This window comes from Nylanderia fulva, unplaced genomic scaffold (assembly GCF_048542155.1).
Source record: "Nylanderia fulva isolate GAGA-0341 unplaced genomic scaffold, ASM4854215v1 Scaffold33, whole genome shotgun sequence".
Classification (NCBI taxonomy): Eukaryota; Metazoa; Arthropoda; class Insecta; order Hymenoptera; family Formicidae; genus Nylanderia; species Nylanderia fulva.
In genome coordinates, this window is record NW_028190400.1 from 531,269 (window position 1) to 555,291 (window position 24,023).

Here is a 24,023-nt window from a genome sequence, read left to right on the forward strand (position 1 = left end):
GCGATAAAAACTTATAAATAAAAATATTAATATTAATATGAATATTTTTATATCTCTCTTTTATAATTAAAATTTTTTTTATAACTTTAGGTAAGCAGTCTTAAAAAGTAATATCATTTGGAAGTTATCTAGGCGAGTCGCTACATAACTTTATCTAGATATATTTAAAACAAATAAGATAAATTTACATATTAAGAGTTTAAACAAGGCTCTGTAACATAAATATAAATTTCAAGTATACGAAACTAAATTTTTTCGTTGGGATAACGCACTGTCATCCGCGATTTGGCTCTTATTGCCTGTCTTACACTTGAAATTTATATTTAAATTTACATATTTTCATCTCCTCTTTATCCAGCTAATTTAAAAATCATCTAAACGCGCAACACTATCTACGAAAAGAAGTTATAAACGATATGCGTCATAAGAACGTGAATTCTTATGAACGAGTGGCGAGAGAGGAACCTCATTGACTTTCATGCTAGATATTTACGTCGAGAGGAGTCGATAGAGTTCGGGAATACAGGGAGGGAGGTATAACTGCAAAAATTCGTCCGAGAATATATATATATGCAGACGGGAGAATTCATATTTTATCAGCCGATCGCGCGTTCTCGATCCATACATTACGCGCTCGTTACGCGCGTCAATGAGACTTCGCGAATAATTCTATTTCACCGGTAATTAATAATGATCGACGCGACGTCGTCGTCGTCATCGATGTCGCGCGCGCGTGTCCTTACTTGCCGAAGTGAATAAATTGGATCGTGTTACGTAACATGACGCTAAGTAACGTTTACCGCGGATTGCAGAAAAAAAAGGAAACAAAAAAACAGATAGTATTACATGTTTCCCTCTGCTGATTGTCTCGATTCGATAAATTGATCGTGTATCCAGTTCAGTATCGGATATCCAGTATATCAATTGATGCAGATTAATCAAAGAACATTGAAGTCGTATAACTATATAATGACGTTTTTTTAAAAATTATATTGCAATATTTATTTATCGTGATATAGGAAGTTGCTATATATTTCTCTCGGTGAAACTTGATGTCAGGGAAGGAACATAGAGTTTGACCGCGTCTAAATATGAGTAAATACTATAATAATTTATATTCGCAAATATGAAAAACATAACGAAAATGTATACAGGGTGGGCCATTTTAAAAAATACGATCAATTTTCTCGTAAACTATTGTAAGCGAAATATCGAAAAATGGTTCAGACATGTGTTGTATGGTTTCGAAGGGGCTATAAGGTGGTGCCATTAGTTTGACCTTGGATATTCAGTTGAAGGTCACGCGAAGGTCACCTCAATTTTTTTAAATGGCACCCCCTATTTTTTATTACATATTCTTGTAGCTGATCTCGAGAGCTTTCCAAAACACTACAGTCAAATGTTTTTCCATTGCGTACTTTTCGAGTTATAAAGCTCGAAAGTTACTACATTTTGATAAAAATACAAAATTATTTCTTCAAATATTTACTTTCCAATAGTCTTATTTTACATGCTCCGACCAATCAGGGAAAAGGCCAAGCATGATCCAGCTAGTTAAGACAAGATCCGGACACGATCGTATTTTTTAAAATGGCCCACCCTGTATGTATTTTTCACTAATTGCATATAAAATGTGAATAAAATGATGAAATAATTATATGGAAGAATAAAATAGTAATAGAAAAATATAGTATTAATTTTATATACAATTATGTTACGCACAAATATATACGTAACATAATATAATATAGCATTCTTCCTTCCTTTATAAAGTATGTTTATCAAGCTCAAATTGAACTTCACTGTAATTAAATCGCGCGTTAGCAATGTGTTCGACATAATAATATATGTCGAGCAGCTCGTTTTCATAATATGTGTGGAATTCGAGTTGCGATGTTATTTACATGATGGTTTACTGCCTTCGCATTTACGAAGATAAAATCGTCGCATATAAATGATTAATAATCATGTCAACTCGCACGTATGTTCGCAGGTTGTACTGTCCGCGTGTAGCACATACTTCGACACAATTCTGTCACAGTATGAGGAGAAGGATCCCATCGTCATCATGCGAGACGTCAAATTCGCGGACATCAAAGTACTCGTCGAATTCATGTACAAGGGAGAGATCAACATCGATCACGTAAGTGTCGCACTATAAATAATTCTCTCGCGTTCTTATTGTTAGTTTCGCGACCTATCGATTTTTTCGGTTTCGAAACCTGCTCGAGAAATTTACAAGGAATTTTGAAAGAAAAATACGTATAAATACGACTTCTCAGATTATTATCATACTTGATGAGTATATACGAAAATACGAAGAGGTAAAAATCTGCGATGAAGCGAAAGCAATCTTCGTGAAAGGAATTATATTTTTAAATAGATCGCGCGTACAAAATCATCTTGGTGAGTTAAAAAATTGAAATTTTTTTCTTAAAGAGACAAAAAGGAAGTTGAAAAACTCGAAACGTAATACCTATTTATATTATTCAAAATGCTAATTAAATATTGTCGACGTGACAATTTCTCGGTATTATAAGTATATATCTTAAATACATTATTTTCACTCCGTGCTCATTAATGTTGCTGGTTGCGGCGGGCGTTTTATTACGTCGTCGTGAAATAAAGTTAAGCAGTAAAACCCCGGGACAATAATTCTCCGCCTTCTTCAGCACTTTTCCAATAACAACAATTTCGCGTAGATAAGAGTCGCCGCGTCGTGTGACAGCTATAGTTAACGAGAGAACTTTACGGTGCGTATTATCTTGCAAAAAGCTAACATTTCTCACTCACACCGACGACGACCGTAAGTTCGAATGTGCGGCGACATGTTATGACAAGACCGTTGCGTATATACGAAATTACGTGTCGAGAATATCGACCTGTCGGCGTAAATTCTTACAGTCTGCAAAATCAACAAGAAAGAGGCAATGATCAAGAGACACGGTAGTGTCTCGCGACCAGTTAAGGACGTAGCCGAGACACCGTGTATCTTAACGCGAGTCGGACATTTGAGTCTTTATAATATTTCGAATTCTCAATAACGGCTGAAGCAATCGAGTTTATACTAGACTTAATCGATAGATTGAGTTTGAATTATATAATAAAAGTGTCTTTATTTCTGCTCTACGTGATTTGTAAGCAGAGATATATAATTGCAAAGTCGAAATATGAAAAATTTCTTTTAAGAAACGTCCCCGTCATCATTGTCATCATCGACCACGCAAACATAGTAGTATCGTGCTACACGTATTCACACGTATACAACACATGCGCACACATATATCACACGTACACAACACATAAATAGATGCATGTATTGGAAATGTCCATCTCGCACGTTTTACAACAGACGGCGATAGTTGCCCTCCGCTATATTTACAGCGTGCGGGGTTAGATATTTTCAATTTCAATCAATCAACGTGCGGGGTTAGATATTTTCAATTTCAATTTTTACATTCAATTTTAATGTTATTATTTGCAAATTTATGGTCATAATATTTCAATAATATTTCTATTATATAAATGCCTATGTATGAGTATGCATATATTTTTAATAATAGTTGCCCTCCGCTATATTGACAGCGTGCGGGGTTAGATATTTTCAATTTCAATTTTTACATTCAATTTTAATGTTATTATTTGCAAATTTATTGTCATAATAATTTATGTGCAAGTTTACAGTCTGTGATACAAAATCAGATATTTTGCTATTATTTCAATAATATTTCAATTATATAAATGCCTATGTATGAGTATGCATATATTTTTAATAATTTTCTTAATTAGCTTCTATATTTTTTTCAGTTGTACATCAAGCAGGTAGCATTATCAGCTCACTTGTGAGCATGGGTTGGGCAATGGCTAGTTATCATCGCAGCATTCGATTAGCTTAACAAGATAAATCTAATATCAGTGCTATAGGAACTATTTTACAATTTTTCTGGCATTTTCTTATTGCAGGTACATATATATCCAATAATTAATATACAAAATTAAATATTATTCATCACACACTTTGTATCAAAATAATATATTTTTTAAAATTTATTTAATCATTTTTATCATTGTGATTGTAGTGGCAAGGATCTTATTGCTCAGTGTCATTGCAAGCATCTGGCCTGTATATACCATAATATATTGCGTAATACATTGGCTAAGTATGACAATATAGATTTTGATAGATTCCCATGGAATATTGGAATTTTGTCGGACTTACAGTCATCCACCACATATGCAGCCTACAATTAAAGAACGCATTTATTCCATATGATTTGCTTCCGTTATTGGAATATTTAAAATAAAAATTTTATTAATAAATTTCGATGAAATAATTTATAAGAGGTTGAAGAAACTATGAAACAAATTCAGTCTCATAAAAGGGTAGTTGGAACAATAGTGGTGAATGCAGAAGGTATTACATGAGATCATTGACATGATTTACTTGTAGTTGTAAACAAAAATTTATAAAATTATATCTGTTTTAGGTATTCCTATAAAGTCAACATTAGATAATACGACAACAGTTCAATACGCAGGTTTGATAAGTCAATTGTCAGATAAAGCTCGTTCTGTCGTACGTGACTTGAATCCAACAAATGATTTAACTTTCTTGCGCATACGTAGCAAAAAACATAAAATTATGATGGCACCAGATAAAGAATTCATATTAATAGTAGTACAAAATCCAGTTGATTGATATTTAAAAGAAACAAAAATATATTTCAAAGTTAAGATTTATTTCTTTGGTTGTTAATTTAATCTGTATGCTACATTGTGGATGTTAATATCTATTCAATTAAATAAAGAAAAATAAAAGAATAAAGCTTAAAAATTATACAAAATGCAGTATTTAATTACTAATTTAACAAATTATGAACTTTTAGAGTTTTTAAATAGTGCTTTCTTCTTTGGTAACAATATTATATTTTTAAGTTTGATAATTATGAAAATATGTATATATAGTAATTCATGGCATGTTTATTTTTGTATTTAATACAATTATAAATGTACATTTCTCATCAATAAAATATCACAGTATCTTTTTTATAATTTAATTTTAATATTGAGATTGTTTTTGTTCAGTGGAAAAAAAAATGTGTAGTTGGTCCCTATTAATTATACATACATATAAGAGTGTCGCACAAATAATTCTATGCAGTCTTTTTAAGATAATATAAAAATACTTATAAATATAATCAATTAAAATACATATAATCAAAATTGTATGTATTAAAATTCAATAGCATATAAAAAAGATTTTTTGAAATTATATATATATAATAAAAATCCAACATTTTATATATATATATATATATATATATATATATATTTATTGTATATCATAAATATATATTTATTTATTTATATTTACCTATCTTTTTTTATATATATGGTAGAAATACAATGTGAGTTATTTTATTTTGCAAAATTTTTGAAAGTTAAACTATACAATGAAATTATTTCATATAATACCGACATTCTTTTCATAATAAAGATTAAGAGAGAGTTAGATTTTATCATAAGATTTATAAAAGTTATAAGATAAGGTTAATTGCATATTGTATAATTTATCTCTCATTTTTTAAAGTAAATAAATATCAAAGTTACATTGCTTGAACTGGTGCGTTTGAAGTATGTTGTCTTTTTGAGGGATGCAAGACAATATAGTACAAAAGCATTGCTGTAATTCCCAAGAAAAAGGAAATGATACAAATAATAAAGATTATATTAAAGTACTAAGCCTCTTTAACTGCAGGAGGACAAGCATATTGCCATAATAAATTTGCTGCAATATTTTCAAAAAAGCAGATAACATAGAAAGATAGATGTTTTCAAAATGTTTTGCTATCTACAGCATTGAGATATATAAAAATGTGCACTATGCCAATAACGGAAGCAAATAATATGGAATAAATGCGTTCTTTAATTGTAGGCTGCATATGTGGTGGATGACTGCAAGTCCGACAAAATTCCAATATTCCATGGGAATCTATCAAAATCCATATTGTCATACTTAGCCAATGTATTACACAATATATTATGGTATATACAGGCCAGATGCTTGCAATGACACTGAGCAATAAAATCCTTGCCACTACAATCACAATGATAAAAATGATTAAATAAATTTAAAATAAATTTTTAAAAATATATTATTTTGATACAAATTGTGTGATGAATAATATTTAATTTTGTATATTAATTATTGGATATATATGTACCTAAAATAAGAAAATGCCAGAAAAATTGAATTTGCTTATTTATTTAAAGATGCTTATCATATACAAAAATGAATGATATAATCTCTAAAAACTCACCTTTAAAAAAAGGTAAAAAAAGGCGACCAGTTAAGGGCACACCATTAACAAAAATTATCCATTGCAAACCCATGTACAATAGAATTGTATGAAAAATTATCGATTATAAACCAATGTACAATCGTAACAAAAGTAATGAAATAAAAAAAAAATTGCGCCAAGTGAAAGTAGAAACTTGTACCAGTGGAAAATTAAAGTTGCAGACATATATAGAGTCGTATAATGAATCAATAAAAATTTAAATTTGCAAATGTAAAATTGTACCATAAAAAACTTATCTTTTAAAAAAAAAGATAAACAAGATGCCAAGTCCATGCGCCATGTGAAAAAGTGTTAAACAAAAAAGTATTTTTAAGTAAAAAAATCTATCAATTGACAAAAATTTATGTTCTAAAATTAATATCTCTACAAAAAGTAATGTCCAATTATTGCGCGAATAAATAAACATTTTTATAAAAAATTAAAATTTAAAAACTTATGCAAATTTAAAATTAATATAAAATAAAAAGAAATAAAAAAATTTTAGTTAAAAAAACTGGGCGCGCTGCTAAATAATATTCTAATGATATTAAAATTAAATTGTTACTTTTAAACTCATTGCAGCGCGCCCAGTTTTTTTAACTAAAATTTTTTTATTTCTTTTTATTTTATATTAATTTTAAATTTGCATAAGTTTTTAAATTTTAATTTTTTATAAAAATGTTTATTTATTCGCGCAATAATTGGACATTACTTTTTGTAGAGATATTAATTTTAGAACATAAATTTTTGTCAATTGATAGATTTTTTTACTTAAAAATACTTTTTTGTTTAACACTTTTTCACATGGCGCATGGACTTGGCATCTTGTTTATCTTTTTTTTTAAAAGATAAGTTTTTTATGGTACAATTTTACATTTGCAAATTTAAATTTTTATTGATTCATTATACGACTCTATATATGTCTGCAACTTTAATTTTCCACTGGTACAAGTTTCTACTTTCACTTGGCGCAATTTTTTTTTTATTTCATTACTTTTGTTACGATTGTACATTGGTTTATAATCGATAATTTTTCATACAATTCTATTGTACATGGGTTTGCAATGGATAATTTTTGTTAATGGTGTGCCCTTAACTGGTCGCCTTTTTTTACCTTTTTTTAAAGGTGAGTTTTTAGAGATTATCCTAGTCAGGAAACCGATAAGGATATTGTATGCACGATTGTGTATCTGACACTTTGATGAATTCGAAGTCGATTTTGAACTACGTGAAAATGTATTTCGAGAGAAAGGATCTAATTAAAAAAGGGGATATTTAACATAAAATCGCATTTTTTAATTTAAAATGGATTTTATTTGAACACAGAAATTTTATCCTGAAAATGTTAAAATATTAAAGGTAAAAATTGAAAAATTGCGTGCGGGTTAAAAATATTATTTTCATTGAGGAAAATCAATTTCGAATCATTAACAAAGATATAGTGTCAAAATATGAATAGTTGTAATACATTATCTCGCATATATACTCGTATAATGTGATAAAAGTTTCTAATCACACAGATTGTTTAATAAATTTCGCTAATTGTTTTCGCGTAATCCCTGAGAGACTTTTTAGTCATGGATTTAAGAGAGCTTACACTTGGCAAATATAATAATAAAGCAACAGATATAATCCTTGAAAGTCCGCTTATATTTATAAGTTACTGCGCTGCTCCTTGCATCTGGATTTTAGTAATGAAAATGAAACAAGCATTCCAGCATCTTGTTTGCGATTATTATATTTTCGTATGTTTTCAATTTTGAAATTGTCCAAAGTAAATATTTAATGAAAATTGTTTTTCTAAGATTTTATATATCTTAAATATTTCTTTAGTCTTTTTGACAGTAATTTAATTTATTTGACAATTCTTTAGTACATCAATATATTGAAATTTTCGTAAATTTAAAAAAATTCATATATTTTGACTGTAATTTTTCCCGGAAAATATCTAATTTTCTAAACATCTTATAGTGATCAATTTTCTGTAATATATATTTCTTTTTGGAATTTTTTGACATAATCTTGTACAATTTCAGACATCTATTAATTAGTTACATTATTACTTTTTATCTTTACTTTTGTGTGTGAAATAATCTAAAAGTTTAATTAATGAATTACCTCTTTTAAAATATTTGAAGAGAGAAATATCTTATTATTAATCAATTTAAAAAATCTCTCATTTATGTGTATTCAACAATTTGATAGTTTTGATACTTTGCATCTCTGTTGCATCTCTCTCTTTCGAAGCTAATGATGTGTTGAACCTTCAAAGATATAAATCCATTTCCGAGGAGAATAAATTCTTCCTTGATTTCTAATCGTGATGATGCAGTCGCAGCCGCGCGAGCTTTCTCTCCGGCACGTTTTGTGTCGCACAGGCCTAATCGTGAAAAATCGCCGAGTGAAAATCGTGCGCAGCCCGATCCCGGATTAAAGATTGGCGGCGAGCGATTTAAGCTCTCCATCTGATCGAAATAAAGCAACTGTATATGAGAGGAGTCGGAGAGATTTTGGACGATTTTAGACCGAAATGTTTTTCCCCCATAGTCCCTTTTCTTGCATCCGCGCAACAAACAAAAAAGGGAGAGAGAAAGCGGCGATATTTCAGAAATATATTATTTTCGTGGCGGCGGTACAGCGGCGACGCTGACCCACATAGGCATTTTTCCAATTCCGACCGTGGCCGATAGAAAGCCGCACCGCGCGTTTGTAGAAAGTTCCCATATTATTTAGCATTTGGTCGCGCGTGAGCGTGTGCCATTGCTGTATTGCGATTGCCGGTGAGAATTAGCAAGTAATAATTAGGATCGCCTATTGCTGCAACCCCCCACACATATATGCATGTACGTGCTTACGATTTTTCGTCCGATTTCTCGTGCGAATTTTTCCACTTCTCCGGACGAGAGAGAATACAAACGTCTACGCGCGTTGAGAGAATTTTCTCTTAGAATTTACCCTGAAAATCATGATAATCGTAGGACAATATGGTATTGGAAGAATTTTTATAAGAGTTTCTCTGATTAATATATAAGCGCGGAAAGATCCCTTATCTCTTTTGTTGTATTTATATTGTTACAATTTTCTGGAAGATTGGAAGGAAACCGACAAATTGTTGTTTCACTTTAATCTATTCGGATACTAAATTATAAATTTTTATGAAATCAAGTGTTGAGTGTTGTGCACCGTGATTCTTAGTGCCCTCTTTTGCTTATAACTTTGTCTATACGCATCTATCCCGCGATTCACGCACTCTAAACTGCTCAGATATTTTTTTTTTTGCCGGAGAAGAAAGATCCAGAGAAAAATCTGCCAGGAAAAATAATACTCTGATGAAAATAAATAAGCGGTTCATGCCGGCGACGTGAAAGTAATGGACCTGCCTTCTATATTTTTATTCTTCCCTTTTCTCGCAGTATTTCAAATTTATAAAAAAAGGAGAGAGAAAGAAAAAACGCATTGTCTAAATATATCGTCTTTGTAATTATGGGATAATTAATCATTCCTAACAGTGATTCAACTCGTAAAGTAATTCACAAGATAAAATATTTCGGTGGAAAACTTTATATTAAATTTATATTGAATTAAATTTTTCTCATAAATTTTACGTACGTTATATGTAGAGTATACGTAGGTAGATATACGTATGTATGTATATATAGTCACGGCGGATGAGTGCGATTACAGGGAAAATCGGTGTCCAAATGAAAAACGCACTCATTTACTCATTTCCGCTCATTTCAATCCGACCGTCCCTCCCATGTAAAGAAGCGTTTATTCTTATTTCCCCATCGTCGTACTTCTTATTAATGTCATTAATATTAACGACATCCGTATACAATTATCATCTTAATGTTTTATCATTTACATTTACCATTATTCACGTTTTGCTATACATGATGTAAGTTAAAGCATCTTTAGTAACTTAAAGCTTTTAACATTTTCAAGAATTTAATCGTTAACGCGATGATACATCTTTGTGTGTGCAACATTATAATAAATTATTACGCGAATTTATAAATAAGCAATCAATTTTTTTCAATTTTCTTCCGTACAATTTACAATAAGGGATTTAACGAGTTTCGCAACTGAATAACTCACATCTATTCGTGTCTACGCTTTTTTTTTTCAAAGCACGAAATTTATCTTTAATCTCGCTCATTCTATTCGCATATACATATTGCAAAATAAAAATTATAAAAATAATTATAGGGTGTTATTGTCATAATTTTATATGACTAGAACAACGAAAGCGCGCGCCATTTTTCAATTTTATATTAACTTTTGATACTTTAGAACTTTCAAAAAATACATTTTTTTTTAATATCAGTATTATTTTTCCTAATATTAGTTAATTGAAAAAAGAGAAGTCACTGCAGTAATTCCCTTCCAGAAAATAAAAAAAATTGTTAGTGCTGCATTTGAGCATTTAAATAATTATAACGATTTTTTAAATAATATATATTCAGTTTAATTATATTTATTTAAAAGTGTTATTATACAATATTGTAATCAAATTAGATATTTTGCAATGAAGGTTTAGTTCCGATTGCAGAAAATTCAAACAGAATCAAATTCAAAACTTCTTTAATTTGTCTTCTTTCCAATTTCTCTCGAAGTTGTGATATATAATTTATTCTGTAAATATAGATTAAATTTTAATTTTTAATAACGCAGCATTCGAGTACCGACTCTAACGAGTGTCGAAAAATTTAAATGACGTCAATTCTTTTTATCTGCTATTCTGAGAACAAACATTTTCTTTCTCGACGCCTACACGGTGTTTCGAACAAATAAGAATGAAATGGTACGAATGAGAATGGCAGAAATGTTACATTACGTAGATAATTAGACGAAGAAAACCGTATAGATCTCTGCCTTTCTCTCTCTCTCTCTCTCTCTCTCTCTCTCTCTCTCTCTCTCTCTCTCTCTCTCTCTCCCTCTCTCTCTCTCTCTCTCCCCTCTATTTTTTTCAGAGTATTACAACAAAAATAAATATAAAATTGTCTCTAAAACTTTTTTTATTTTATATTTTTTAAATAGATAGAATAAATAATTTTGCTATTTTATAATGTATAGATAGAATAAATAATTTTAACAATTTAATTCGAATTATAAAATAACGAATAGTATTTTCTAATTTAAATATTCTTACAGCAACACAATACTGTACATCTTATATTTTAAATATTATTTTGATTACGTGTAATCTGCATCAATAAATTATTTTAGGAAGCTCAATAAGAGGTATGATATATAATTAGAGAGAGAGAAAGAGGGAAAGGGAAACAGAACATTTTAATAGCCATATCAAGTGCACATAAATATTGTTAGTACATGAGTCAAATTTAAAACACTTATTTCCATTTGCTCTTAAAATAAATAACTGTATATAAATGTATCATGTAAATTCGACAGAGACGTGAAAAAAAACAAATTAATCAAATTTTAGACATAGGCAAAACTTAATTAAAAGTAATACCTGAACTTGATTGTTCAGAAAATAATGAACAAAATTAATTTGTTGTCAGTTGTTACAATTAATCTAACTTTTTATCATGTATCATAAGATGAGCGTTAAATTAGTAAATTAATATTATGTCCTAATTAATAAACTTTTAAATTTCCTTATTTCAAATTAATATTAATTGTATTTTCTACATTCTGTTAAAATTACTTTTTTACTTATTAATATTTTTTAAATTTATTATTAATAAAATAATTTCAATTTTAGCATTAATATTATAGTTACATGTATATATAATTACATGTATATATAATTTTATTTTTAATGTCAAAAAATTTTTTTATATTTCTAAATCACAAATATGTAAACGCAATATAATAAGTATACATAATTTTAATTCGCCGAATTTTAATTATGTACATAATTTTAATTCACCGAATTACTATTATGTGCATAATTTTAATTTGCTGAATTTTTATTATGCACATAATTTTAATTTGCCCTATTTCTTTTATGTAAATAATTTTAATTCGTTGAATTTCTATTATGTACATAATTTTATTGTATGCATAATGTATTCTTGAATTTTTATTATGTACATAATTTTAAATTCTTGAATTTCCATTATTTTTTAAATTTTTATTTGCCAAATTTCTGTTATGTACATAATTTGTATATTCTTGAATTTTAATTATATATTTATAATTTTAATTCACCAAATTTCTATTATGTACATAATATTAACTGGCCCAATTTCTATTATGTATAATTTCAATTATTTTCATAATAGAAATACGGCGAATTAAAATTATGTGCATGATAAAAATTCGGGAATTTTTTAAAATTATATGCATGATAGAAATTCGATGACAAACAAAATTACGTGCATAATAGGAACTTGGCAAATTAAAATAATATTAAAATAATATTATGTTTAATCGCAAAGTATAAAACTGTCACACGACTTATGATTTAAACTGCGAAGCAAACTTCGAGACAAGTAACTAACATTGAGAAAAGAGGTCTCGATACTTACAATTAGATTAAAATAAAATTTACTCAGTTAACATGCCCTTTTTTTAAAGAAAAGAACGGATAACATTGTTCAACAAAAAAAATTAACTGGAACGAAACTAGTCGTTTCTTATAATTTTTTGGATGCTGAATACAAATCTGGTTTCCAAATTATTCCATAACGTCGCAATTTTGAGAAATTTTTAATTAAAGTTGCAAAAAAGGATTTTTTCGCGAACTTTGTTATATTATAGCTTCAAAATGTGAACTTTAATTAAAAATTTCTCAAAATCGTGACATGGTGGAGCAATTCGTATTCAGGATCCAAAAAATCCATAAGAAATAATTAGTCTCATTCTGGTTAATTTTTTCATTGAAGTGTAATAATTAATCTATTTTTTATACCATGTAAAATACAGTAGCGATGATGATTGTAATAATAATTACGTATACCTAGATAATGATAGAGAAATACGAGTGGAGGCATTAAAGGCAAACGGATTGCTTCTGTTTTGCAGACGAGGCTATCGTCGTTATTGAAAACGGCGGAGGATTTACACATCAAGGGACTTGCCGAGGTGAGCTGGCGCAACGATACCGCGCCAAACGACTTGAACAACACCGGTCACAGTCCTGGAGCAGCGACCCCCGGCGTCGAGACGGTCCTGCGAGAGGGCGAGACCGAAGAGCCGCCAGCTCCGAAGCAAAGACGCAGAGGTCGTCCGCCTCTGGACGACCCCCCCTCGGCACACGACGTTTTCACACCGAAAATCACATGCATCACGGGAAACGTAAGGGCTCGGACACAATGAGAGGAATAAGGAGCAAGGAATTAAACGCAAGAAATTAGGAATAGAGAATTAACAATGAAGGAAGAAGGAATTGGAAAGCATGGATTTCCATTAGGCGAAATTTAATTCTCTATTCCTAATTCCTATTCCTTGTGTTTAAATTCCTCGTTCCTTATTCCTCTCATTGTATCCGTGACCTAATAATTTCGAAATATTATAAATATTTTACTCGCGGGAGCCGAGTGTCCTGTATACAAATTCAACACTAATTCAAAACTATGTCGAAGATTTTAAGGGTGTATTCTAGAAGTCAAAATAAGAAAAAAAGTTTCTTTAAACATAGGTGTCTAGTTGGGTTAAAAAATTTAAAAAATATATTGTAGCTCTTTTCATCAAAAAGATTTTTTCAACAATCTACGAAAGAGTCTGAGAGTTACGATACATTTTTCGATTTTTCCCCCAACTTTAAGGAGTTATAACTCGGAGGAAAAGCATTTTTGGACCTATGTTTATAACTTTTTCTCTTATTTTGAGCTCTAGAATACGCCCTTAAAATATCTGACAGAGTTTTAGAAATATTCTGTATATGCTTGTATAAGAGTCGGTGCCGTATTATAATATTTTGTAAAAATTTGTTCCTTCTAATGTATATGTCTTTCTAATGTAATGTTGAAAGTTGGAATGTTGAAATTATATTTTATTTATTACGAATTTCGTTGATCAAATACTTCTTACTCATTTCAATTGATAAAAACTTTTGTCGCTTTCTCCTTCTAAATAAAAGAATACACATCGATTGATGAAATTAAAAATATCGTGGAAAATAAAATATTGACAACCTCTCTGTTGTCATTATACGATTTATTTTGAATAACATGTTCTCATTTATAACTGATCGATACTCTGACAATTACGCATCGCGGATCAAAATCTTTAAACTTTAAAACGTTTATAGTGCTTGTAAAATGCTATTAAAATGTTTTAGCACTTTTGATATTTATTTTAGAATCCTTTCTCGCTTCTCGCGCGTTATTGCATTTAAATATTCATGCATCATGATTTTTAGTTAAATAATTCAAAATTACCATTTTATGGATTTTTTTATATCATATGAATTATTAATTTATTTAGATTTTCTTTCAATTTAGATTTTTTTGCGCATATCGAACACTTAAGTAGCGCGTTATCATTTCTTAATCATGCTACACGACTGATCTATGATGTAATCAAAAAATGCCGGAAGTGCTAAGCTAATAAAGTCTAGCTTCGATACAAAAACGCGACATTGAAATGCATAGTGAACGTTCAAAGAAGATTAAAAACGAGGGAAAACAGGCAGGCCTGTAATATAATTTCGTTGCACCGAGACTTATGCATGCTAGAAATATTTGAGATCAACAGATTTATCGGTTGACCCTTGTCATGAATGTAAAAATTGGGAAATTTTAGATTCGCAGAGGCGGGTTTTGTGTTTTCTTGTTAAAAAAGGTTCACGTTAAAATTTTTGTGTTAAATATTTAACATATTTCTGTTGCGTTAATTGAATTTAAATGTTAAATTAATAAAACAACTGAAAAAAATGTAAAAATAACACAATGTGCATCTATTTTTAATTTTACACAATAAATATGTTCTGTTTTATTAATGACAAATATTATCTGTTAAAATTTACAGAAAAAACATGTTGATTTTTCATTTTATTCATTTATAAGTGGGGATGATAAAATCTAAAATTAACATATTTTTGCTTAATTTTAACATTAAAACTATGTTAATTTTACATCAATTTATTTTAAATTACTTGAAGTTTTATAATGTATTTTGTGTTAAAATATTAACACAGTATTTTTGTGTCTCCATTTAACATATATCCATATTACGTTAAATTAACACAAAAAATTCGGCGAACCGTTTGGGACATGTGATATCTGTTAAATTTAACACACATTTTTCACCTATGTACGCGGGGATACTTACGTGCGACTCTAATGTGTCACGTTGAACTTTTTCTCAGGAGGAGATGATGAGCGAGGGCGGCGATCATGAGAGTTGGGACGACGAGATGATGATGAACGAGACTAACGAAACGCCACTGCCGGTGGTAAGGCCAATTTTAAAGTATAATTCCTCTTTCCTCCTTTACTTGGACGCGTAATTAAATCGGACATCCATTAAGAGAGCTAGTAGAGCTCGCTCTACTTTCTTTCGACGGATTAGACTATTCTCGCGCAAATATTTTATTCAATGATACTCATGATGCATTTTATGCTTCTTTCAGTTGTCCTACATGTCCAAGGATGATAGTACATCCGACCAGGAAAAGAAAGGTATATATGATTTTTGTACTCGCAGCTTTGTAATAATTTTTTTCTACAGTGAAATAGCCCGTTTTTCAAAGACGTTTAATTACATATATTTGAACATTTTTCTGTAATTTCTTGAAGCCATTCAATGAGAGAAGTTTTTGACTCGATTTCTTTGTCCATAGAAACATAAATTCTTCTGAAAGAAACGTGTTTCAATCTTTTCGACGCTATTATACATCGTCATTCACTGAAACATTTGCTGTTGCAGCGCCTAGCACTCCATCAAATTCCAACGCCGCGAATCTGTCCATCCCCGAACAATTCCGGGACGTGGTGAAGATGAACGATTATCTGACGACAGGACGGCGGCAGGAGTTTTGGGAGGAACCATTCACGCGACGCGTTATGGACGCGATCAAGAGCAAGGAACTAGAGATGAAGACTGCCGCCGAGATTCTCGGCGTCTCTTACGGCACCCTCTACGGCAGATACCGCGACAGTTATGGTTGCCTTAAACATCCTTACAGGTAATAGAATAGAGATTGAATTGTAAAACAAAAAATAGGTATAAAATTTTGTCAAAAAAAAAGAAAAAAAAACTGGTATCGCGATAATAACGCGATTGAACTTTCAGAGTAAGGGATTTTTGGTCTGAACCAGGCCCCGCTGAAGTGTTAGCGAAACTACGGCGGAAAGAAATTACTTTGTTCCGGGCCGCAGAGTTCCTCAACGTGACCGTCCACACGCTCGCGACATATCTGTCGACCTTGCAGGGTCCAGACAGGATCTCGCTGGCAGGCGATCTGGCATCCGGCGGCAATATCGACGGCAGTGGCGGCAACAACGCGACGACGACGGAGCCGGTGACGACGGAGAACAACGAGTCCGTGAACGACATACTGCAGAAGATTAACGCGAACACGGCGACCACGACGACGACGTCGATCAAGCGCGAGGGCGGCGGTTACATCGAGGTGCCGGCAACGGTGACGAAAGCCGCGACGTCCATGCTGGAGAACAATCCGGACATCACGATCGTCAAGTCGGAGAATACGCCGCGCAAGCGCGATTACGCGAAAATATCGAATACGGAAAATAACAACGCGAAGCTGATGAGCGGCGGTGCCGTCAGCGAGGTCAGTCAACAACAGCAGCAGCAGCAGCAACAACAGCAGCAAAAACTCGCTGACCCATTGTCGTTGAACAACGACAATAGTAAACCCTAACTATTCAGACCATACTTAACACCCACGGCGAATCACCATCACCACCATCATCCTCGTAGTGCAACGCCGAGCAGTACCAGTTACAGGTCGGATCTGCAGTGTCCGCGCAGTTTCTACTCTAACGTATTTACGCGCTTTCTCACGAATTTTCATTTGAAATAGGTAGGAAGAGACTCGTTGCTGCTCTTGCGAAAAAAAAGAGAGCAGCCTCAGACAATCTCGCGCGTGATCGATTGCGATTGATCGGTGGCGGGTCGCGATTAGTGTCGGAATTGTAAAAACTTGAAAAGGCGAGTGCATTTCGTAAAAGCTGCTTATCAGTTGTAAAACAATAAGCTCATACACTTTGTCACGTCTTTGAGTCGATTTCCGTGGACACGATCATGACCCCGCCACGTATTTTTCGCATGTATTAACGTAAAAATCGTATTATAATGTTGCGAAATCTATTCCCGAGAAGTTAACGCTCACAATCAATAACCCGAGTTGAGCTGCGAAAACATCTACTTTTGTTTTATGGTATTGAGACAAATGTGAAATATAAACTTTCGTTTTATCTTCAGACTCGGTTCACTTTGATCTACACACGTCGGTAGCGCGCGTGCGACCTTGGCCTTCGTGAAGAAAAAAAGAAAATAGCAAAGAAAGAAACAAAAGAAAAAAAAGCGTATAATAAAAAGTTCAATCGAAGTTCCTTTTGAATAACGATGTAGAGTGTGTTATCGCAAACAAAGAATGCCTATACTATTTTCTGCCGCATGTGTCTGTATGGTATAGCACGTAAAGAGCGACAATATATTCACCACAAGTAGATCCATCATAGTGTAATACATACCTCACAACAAGAGGAAAAGATAAAACGGAATATGACGGTCCTTCAGCGTAGATATGTTCCTTGTGTGATCCATTCGTCAGGATCGCGTTTAGGAGCGCGTTTTGTTTTGTTATATATTACATGAACATTTAAATCATAATGCATATACTATTGGAAGATTGTACCCCGTTCGCGTGATACGGAAGAAGAGATACACGAAGAGATTCTCCCGAAATAAAACGCGATTGTAGATAGTATTCTCAGCTGCGACATTTGTATTTAGAAAAGTATTTCGCGAACCAGAGAGAAAATCGTCACTTCGTCAGGCTGCACGTGCCCAATAGTAAATCGTTTATGATTTAAATCAATTTTCTCGCGATGAAAGCCTTAACGTCAGAGTACCGGTCCCTCTGATTACATTGTTGATTCGCCAGTTCGAGATTCATTTACGTACATCATCACATTTTTCGTGTGACAGTCTAGAACGACTAGACGGAATGACTTTGATTTTAAGAATGAGCACAGGCAATTAAAGTTGGTTGTAGTAGTTAGCAGCGATTTTTGTGTCTGTTTGTCATATAAACATTCAGAAAGTAAATCGTGGTAGCGACGCTTTTTTAATAGTATTCGAAATGCTAAATTGGTAAAAATCTATGTGTACTTTTTGTCTTTTTTAATACCACTATATACACTAAGGAACGTTTTACAACTTATGTTTATTGTATATGTATTAAATATTTTCTTTATTTTTTTTTTTTAGCAGAGTGATTTTTATTTGGATAAACCGATATCAAATTCGTGAATAATCGAAGTATAAAGCATCCCTCCATTGCAAATATAAAGTGCAATATTCAAATATGAAATTAATATTATTTAATGTAAAAGGGAAAGAAGAGTATCCGAAGTATCCGAGAAAAGTATCATTATTTTAAAGGGGAAACCAGGGAAGATCCTCCTGTTTCGTGCAATGATCGGATCTTTGTTGTAAAGAGCAACGCGGAGGAACGATATTGATACGAAAAGTAGCATTATCGGCAAACAATGACACTATGATAACGCTACTACGTACGGTATCATCGTTCTCACTATTTGTATAACTCGCGATTCCGTTTATTTTATTTTTGTCATAAGCTTTCGCAAGCGCGGTGTTTACGTTAAGTTAGATAAACAAATGGGAAGCTATCCAGAGACTACCGCGCGCTATATATATATATATATATATATATATATATATATGTGTATGTATAAATACATAAACACATATACAATAATTGTACTCTATGAGATATTGACTGGAAATGAGTATTCCTGTTCGCTGAAGATAAAACTAAATAAGAATTAGTAGTACAGTAGAGGTATCTCTCGATGATATTTTTCGATGATATAAGACTTAGTTGCAGTGGAGAGGAGGTTTATTCTCGCGGGAGGATACTTGTAAAGTAATGCGAATGGAATGTTTCGTCGTCGGAAATTTCAGTATGACGAATAGAAAAAACGATTATATATATATATATATCGTGAAACTTGTAAATATAGGATAATACATAATACAAAGACGCGCATTCCTTATACGCGAATGCAAAAAATCTCTCTCTTTCTAAACGGAGTCGACTGATTATTAAAGTAAACAAAAAAAACAAAACTGAAAAAGCATAATGACATGTCCGAGATTCTCAACTAACAATAAGTGTGAGATGCACACAAAATATCCAGACACATACATACACACAGTTGTGCATTATAAAGGAGGGTACATATTTCTAACAATCGCGTTGATAATTTATCCGGCGATAACATTATATCTTTTTAATCTACTTTCTATGTTCAATATGTAAAATAACATTTCGAACATTGAAAGAGTTGAAGTCTTTCGATTACTTTACGAGTGCTCCAAACCGATCGTTTTTATCATACATAAATATATAATTTTATAATGCAATAACGTTTACGATAATTTTATTCGTAACTTCTTAAATGACAAGAGAAAAAAAAAGAAAAAAAAAGCTAAGATCTGTTCCATTCTCATCAAGTTTAATTTAATATTTTTCTCATTGTATCTTCTCTCTCTCTCATCGAAACTTTGTATTAAATGAAGGAGTAACTTTCTCCCTTTTTTTTCTCTTCTATATTTTTTCTTAATAAAATAAGACTAAAACATACCAAATCAGAAATGTAAGAGCGAGTTTTGTTAGGTTAGTATCTATCGCATATCAAGAAAGCAAAAAATACATGCGCTGGTACACTGTATTTGCCTATAGCGTCCAGATATATTTATATTTGGAATGCGCGAGACCACTTTTACTCTAACGAGAGTATACGATTAGAAGTATTAATATTTAATAATGATAATTTATATATATATATACATATATATATATATATATATGTATATATATAAATATTGATATTCGAATGAATGGTCACGTTTTTGAAGATTGAGCCACAGAACAAATGAGGAAAAATCTTTTCAAATCTTTTTGGATATATTTTAATTTTATTATTAATAATTATACAGTACAACACACACACACACACACACATAACAACAACAACACACACACACACAACAATAAACTCAAATTTTTAATTATTAAATTCCGTTAATGGACGTCTCTATAATACACCAGTACCAACCATTTGTTTCAAATCTATCGAATTCTATTAAATTACTTATACTTTTTCTTTTGGGGAACACGTTGCTGTGCACATGTCACCATTACCCACAAACCTGGATAAAAAATCGCCTTGTTGAAGCTATGTATCTATAAACTTAAAAAATAATCATTAAAAAATCGAATAAATTCTTTTGAATAATCCTGTATTATATATATTATATAATATAATATATATAATTTTATTATCTGATATATATATATAATATGAGGCCAATCCGGGTTTGTTATATTTATTTATTCATATCTTCTAAAATTATTAGCTTTGAAATAAAGCTGGATATGATGAGAGTAATTAAATTTGAGAAAAAAAAATTTTGATGTAATGAAAACGAACATATACTGAGGTGTTTTAGACACACTCGCACTTATAATCCACTAATAGAACTTAATCATTATTTTGTTTATTTATTATTATATGTTATCGATTAAAATCTTTTTAATTTATTATATGTATGAAACCTGCGAAAGTCTAAACGAAATTTTTACGATGCATGTATATATGTATTTCTATTTTTATTTAATATGTATAAAAATGTTTCTTTTCTGATATTTGTTATCAAACTTTTATTAAAGTACAAAAAAAACATCGGTTTTTCGAATTTGAGATATCGCTATATATGAATTATGTGTTATATTGAATCGTACGTTCAAAGACTGATGACCATTCATTTGGAGATTCTTGTATCATAAGCACGCGTCGGGTGTGGCAATCGTTCTTTTTTTTTTATTTTTTTTTTTTTAAGGGGCGAAAGAGAGACTACGAGTCAGCGAGTGCGTGACTGCGCGAGATGACAGGACAAGACTATTATTATATAATATTAGCCTATTGGCGACCGACGCGCCTGGAATGTGTGCCCTGGAACGTCGTACCATGAGACTAAACATTAATATCATAATTATGTGTCGTTTGATATAAACGAGTAATATAGTATGTATCATCGTTTTATACACAATCTATAATTAAAAGATATCTATACCTACACTATGTACATTCCTAATGTGTGTATATGTATATATATATACATATATGCATACATAAATATATAATATATATATGTATGTATGTATAAAATATACACACATATATACATGTACTCTTCACTGTCATATACGTTGCATAACACGCGCATAAAGGAGGAGAACGCATGGACCTATTATATATACGTATATATATACATATATATATATACACACAGATATACATATATAAATGTATATATATAAACATATATATAAATATATTTATAATTATTATAGCTATTCCAAAAAACGGACCACCGCGATATCGACGTTTGCGAATGATCATTAAATTAATGCAAGAAAAATTCATTGACGACACCTACGTGCGCATTAATCATCTTCGGTAGCATCATCATTATCATCATCATCATCATCGGTGATAACGTCACATCAGAGTATTTCGCGTTGAATAATACGCTCGGTTACGGAGTGTCTCATGTATAAACGCACGAAACAGTGAAATCTATCTATTGACTTATCTGCAGTATATAAAGAATGTTTCTAATAAACACACACTTGAGCGCAATAGAGAAAGAGAGAGAGACAAAGAAAGAGAACAAAATATATGAATATAGTTTTACAAGACGGCTTTGTCGGCCGTCCCCTTTAGTTTTATACCTGAGACACGGAAAAGGCTGAAAAGCGATTAGCCGATAATACTAAATGACCTTGATTATCCTAATTGTAAAGTTACATTCTTTCACCGATGAACATTTGTACACATACATACACAGCACATTTACAAAAACAAGTGTCACACACATCTTGTCGAACTCATTTATATATACATGTATCTCAAGACTTTGTACCAATTTTTCTCTTTAGTTTGACATTTCGAAATTGGAGAACGCGGCGGTTTCGGGAAGAGAAGCCGACGTCGCGCTTGAAGACATCAAATGTCAGTCTCTTAGCCAAAGTTAGAATTTGCGGTTTTTTTTCCTCACTACCTTTTCTCACCTATCAATTCCCTACTTCCTTTTCCTCCCCCTCCGCCTTCCCTATATCTTGTGTCTCGTCCCCTTCTACACGACATATACATATATATATATTTGACACTTTTTTATCATGATTGCTATTAATTTTAATTATAATTTCTCTGAAGTATATATATAGATATGTATACTTATCTTTAATAATCGTGGTAATTCTTAAACTTAGAAGAACAATATATTTAGCGGATATAGAGATTGAAGTATACATACATAAAAGTGAAGTATATATATATATTGATAAAGTAAATTAAGGTCGCAAATTAGAAATTGGGATCGAACGCATGCAATGTGCCGTCAGGACGACAACCGGTATATTTACCATAAGAATTATTAATTAAGATTCGAGTGTTCTAGACACGTGTCGGACACATACACACGTACATACACATATAGGACAGCCTTGTATAGTCGAACGCTATTCGAGGGCTGTTATCTCGCGAAGAATATTCATTGATTGAACAAAAGACGAAGATCAGTAAGTGTAATTGTTTGTAAACAAATTATGAAACATTATTTGTTCAGTGCCTACATATTTACACAGTAATAATAAAGATGAAGATTAGTGAAATCACTTGATTCTCTTCTTTTTATTCTCAGCTCCTATCCTTTCTCCCAAATGTTACTTGTTTGAAAATTTAAAAAAAAAATCTAAATCAGTTTTCCGATCAAAAAAATCTCGTTCATTATTTTTCTAAATTCCATAAACACGCATGAGTAATTTATGCATAATTAATGGAATTACACGGAATATATACATATGTATATAAATTCATGTATAATATATTCGCGTTTCGTGTATCAAAAAATCAGCAAATTTCATAACTTTCATATATCTATTATTATATTAAAAAAAAAAAGTTTGACTATTGTCACAATTTATCATATCCTCCTTTCCTATTTCCTTATTCACTGACTCATTTCTCTGAATTTTTCTTTAAAGAATATAGTATTACGTTTTAGGAACTACGCCTAACAATACAATCTTTCACGCGCGATACGAAAGCGAAAGATTAGCTAGAAATTTTATTTAACAAGAGATTACGTTTGTACTTAAAAATAAAAGACTACATAGACATCTTATTGCATCAGATTTTTCAAATTACTCTTGAATTTGATTCAACGATGCTAAAGCATGACGCGATGTTAACAGTCGTCAACGTGTAATCGACACAGTGCAAGTCATTATAAAGTAATATAATATATAAAAGCTCTTTAGAAAATTTTTTTAAATCTACAAATAAAAAGGCAATAAAAGCTACATAAGTATAGAAATATATTTGTGAAACGATTTATAACATAAATTATTAAAAATTATACAGAAGTAAGTTCAATTCGTCGTACGTTTCGGTTGTCTTTTCCAACCGATGATGATGAAATCAG

At 31.3% G+C, this 24,023-nt stretch overlaps 2 protein-coding genes across 11 annotated transcripts in view; both read left to right on the plus strand.

Moving 5' to 3' along the window:
* The window catches only part of LOC114937374 (uncharacterized), a 126,104-nt gene extending 102,890 nt beyond the window's left edge, over positions 1 to 23,214 (plus strand). For all 9 annotated transcript variants that reach the window (XM_085484952.1, XM_085484950.1, XM_085484953.1 and 6 more), the window contains 6 exons: positions 1,994 to 2,143; positions 13,338 to 13,610; positions 15,625 to 15,711; positions 15,889 to 15,937; positions 16,185 to 16,443; positions 16,551 to 23,214. In XM_085484952.1, coding sequence (XP_085341078.1) covers positions 1,994 to 2,143; positions 13,338 to 13,610; positions 15,625 to 15,711; positions 15,889 to 15,937; positions 16,185 to 16,443; positions 16,551 to 17,142 — 1,410 coding nt within the window. In that variant the 3' untranslated portion in view covers positions 17,143 to 23,214. The remainder of the gene's footprint in view (positions 1 to 1,993; positions 2,144 to 13,337; positions 13,611 to 15,624; positions 15,712 to 15,888; positions 15,938 to 16,184; positions 16,444 to 16,550) is intronic.
* LOC146722330 (dynein light chain roadblock-type 2-like) lies at positions 2,925 to 4,844 on the plus strand. 2 transcript variants are annotated; one of them, XM_085484948.1, is made up of 4 exons: positions 2,925 to 3,429; positions 3,808 to 3,963; positions 4,080 to 4,414; positions 4,488 to 4,844. In XM_085484948.1, exons 3-4 carry the CDS (start codon positions 4,357 to 4,359, stop codon positions 4,697 to 4,699), a joined length of 270 nt encoding a protein of 89 aa, XP_085341074.1. In that variant the 5' UTR covers positions 2,925 to 3,429; positions 3,808 to 3,963; positions 4,080 to 4,356; the 3' UTR covers positions 4,700 to 4,844. The 2 variants fall into 2 exon arrangements, with proteins under 2 accessions (XP_085341074.1, XP_085341075.1); XM_085484949.1 differs by lacking the exon at positions 2,925 to 3,429 and adding an exon at positions 3,436 to 3,593.
* Positions 23,215 to 24,023: the final 809 nt, after the last annotated feature.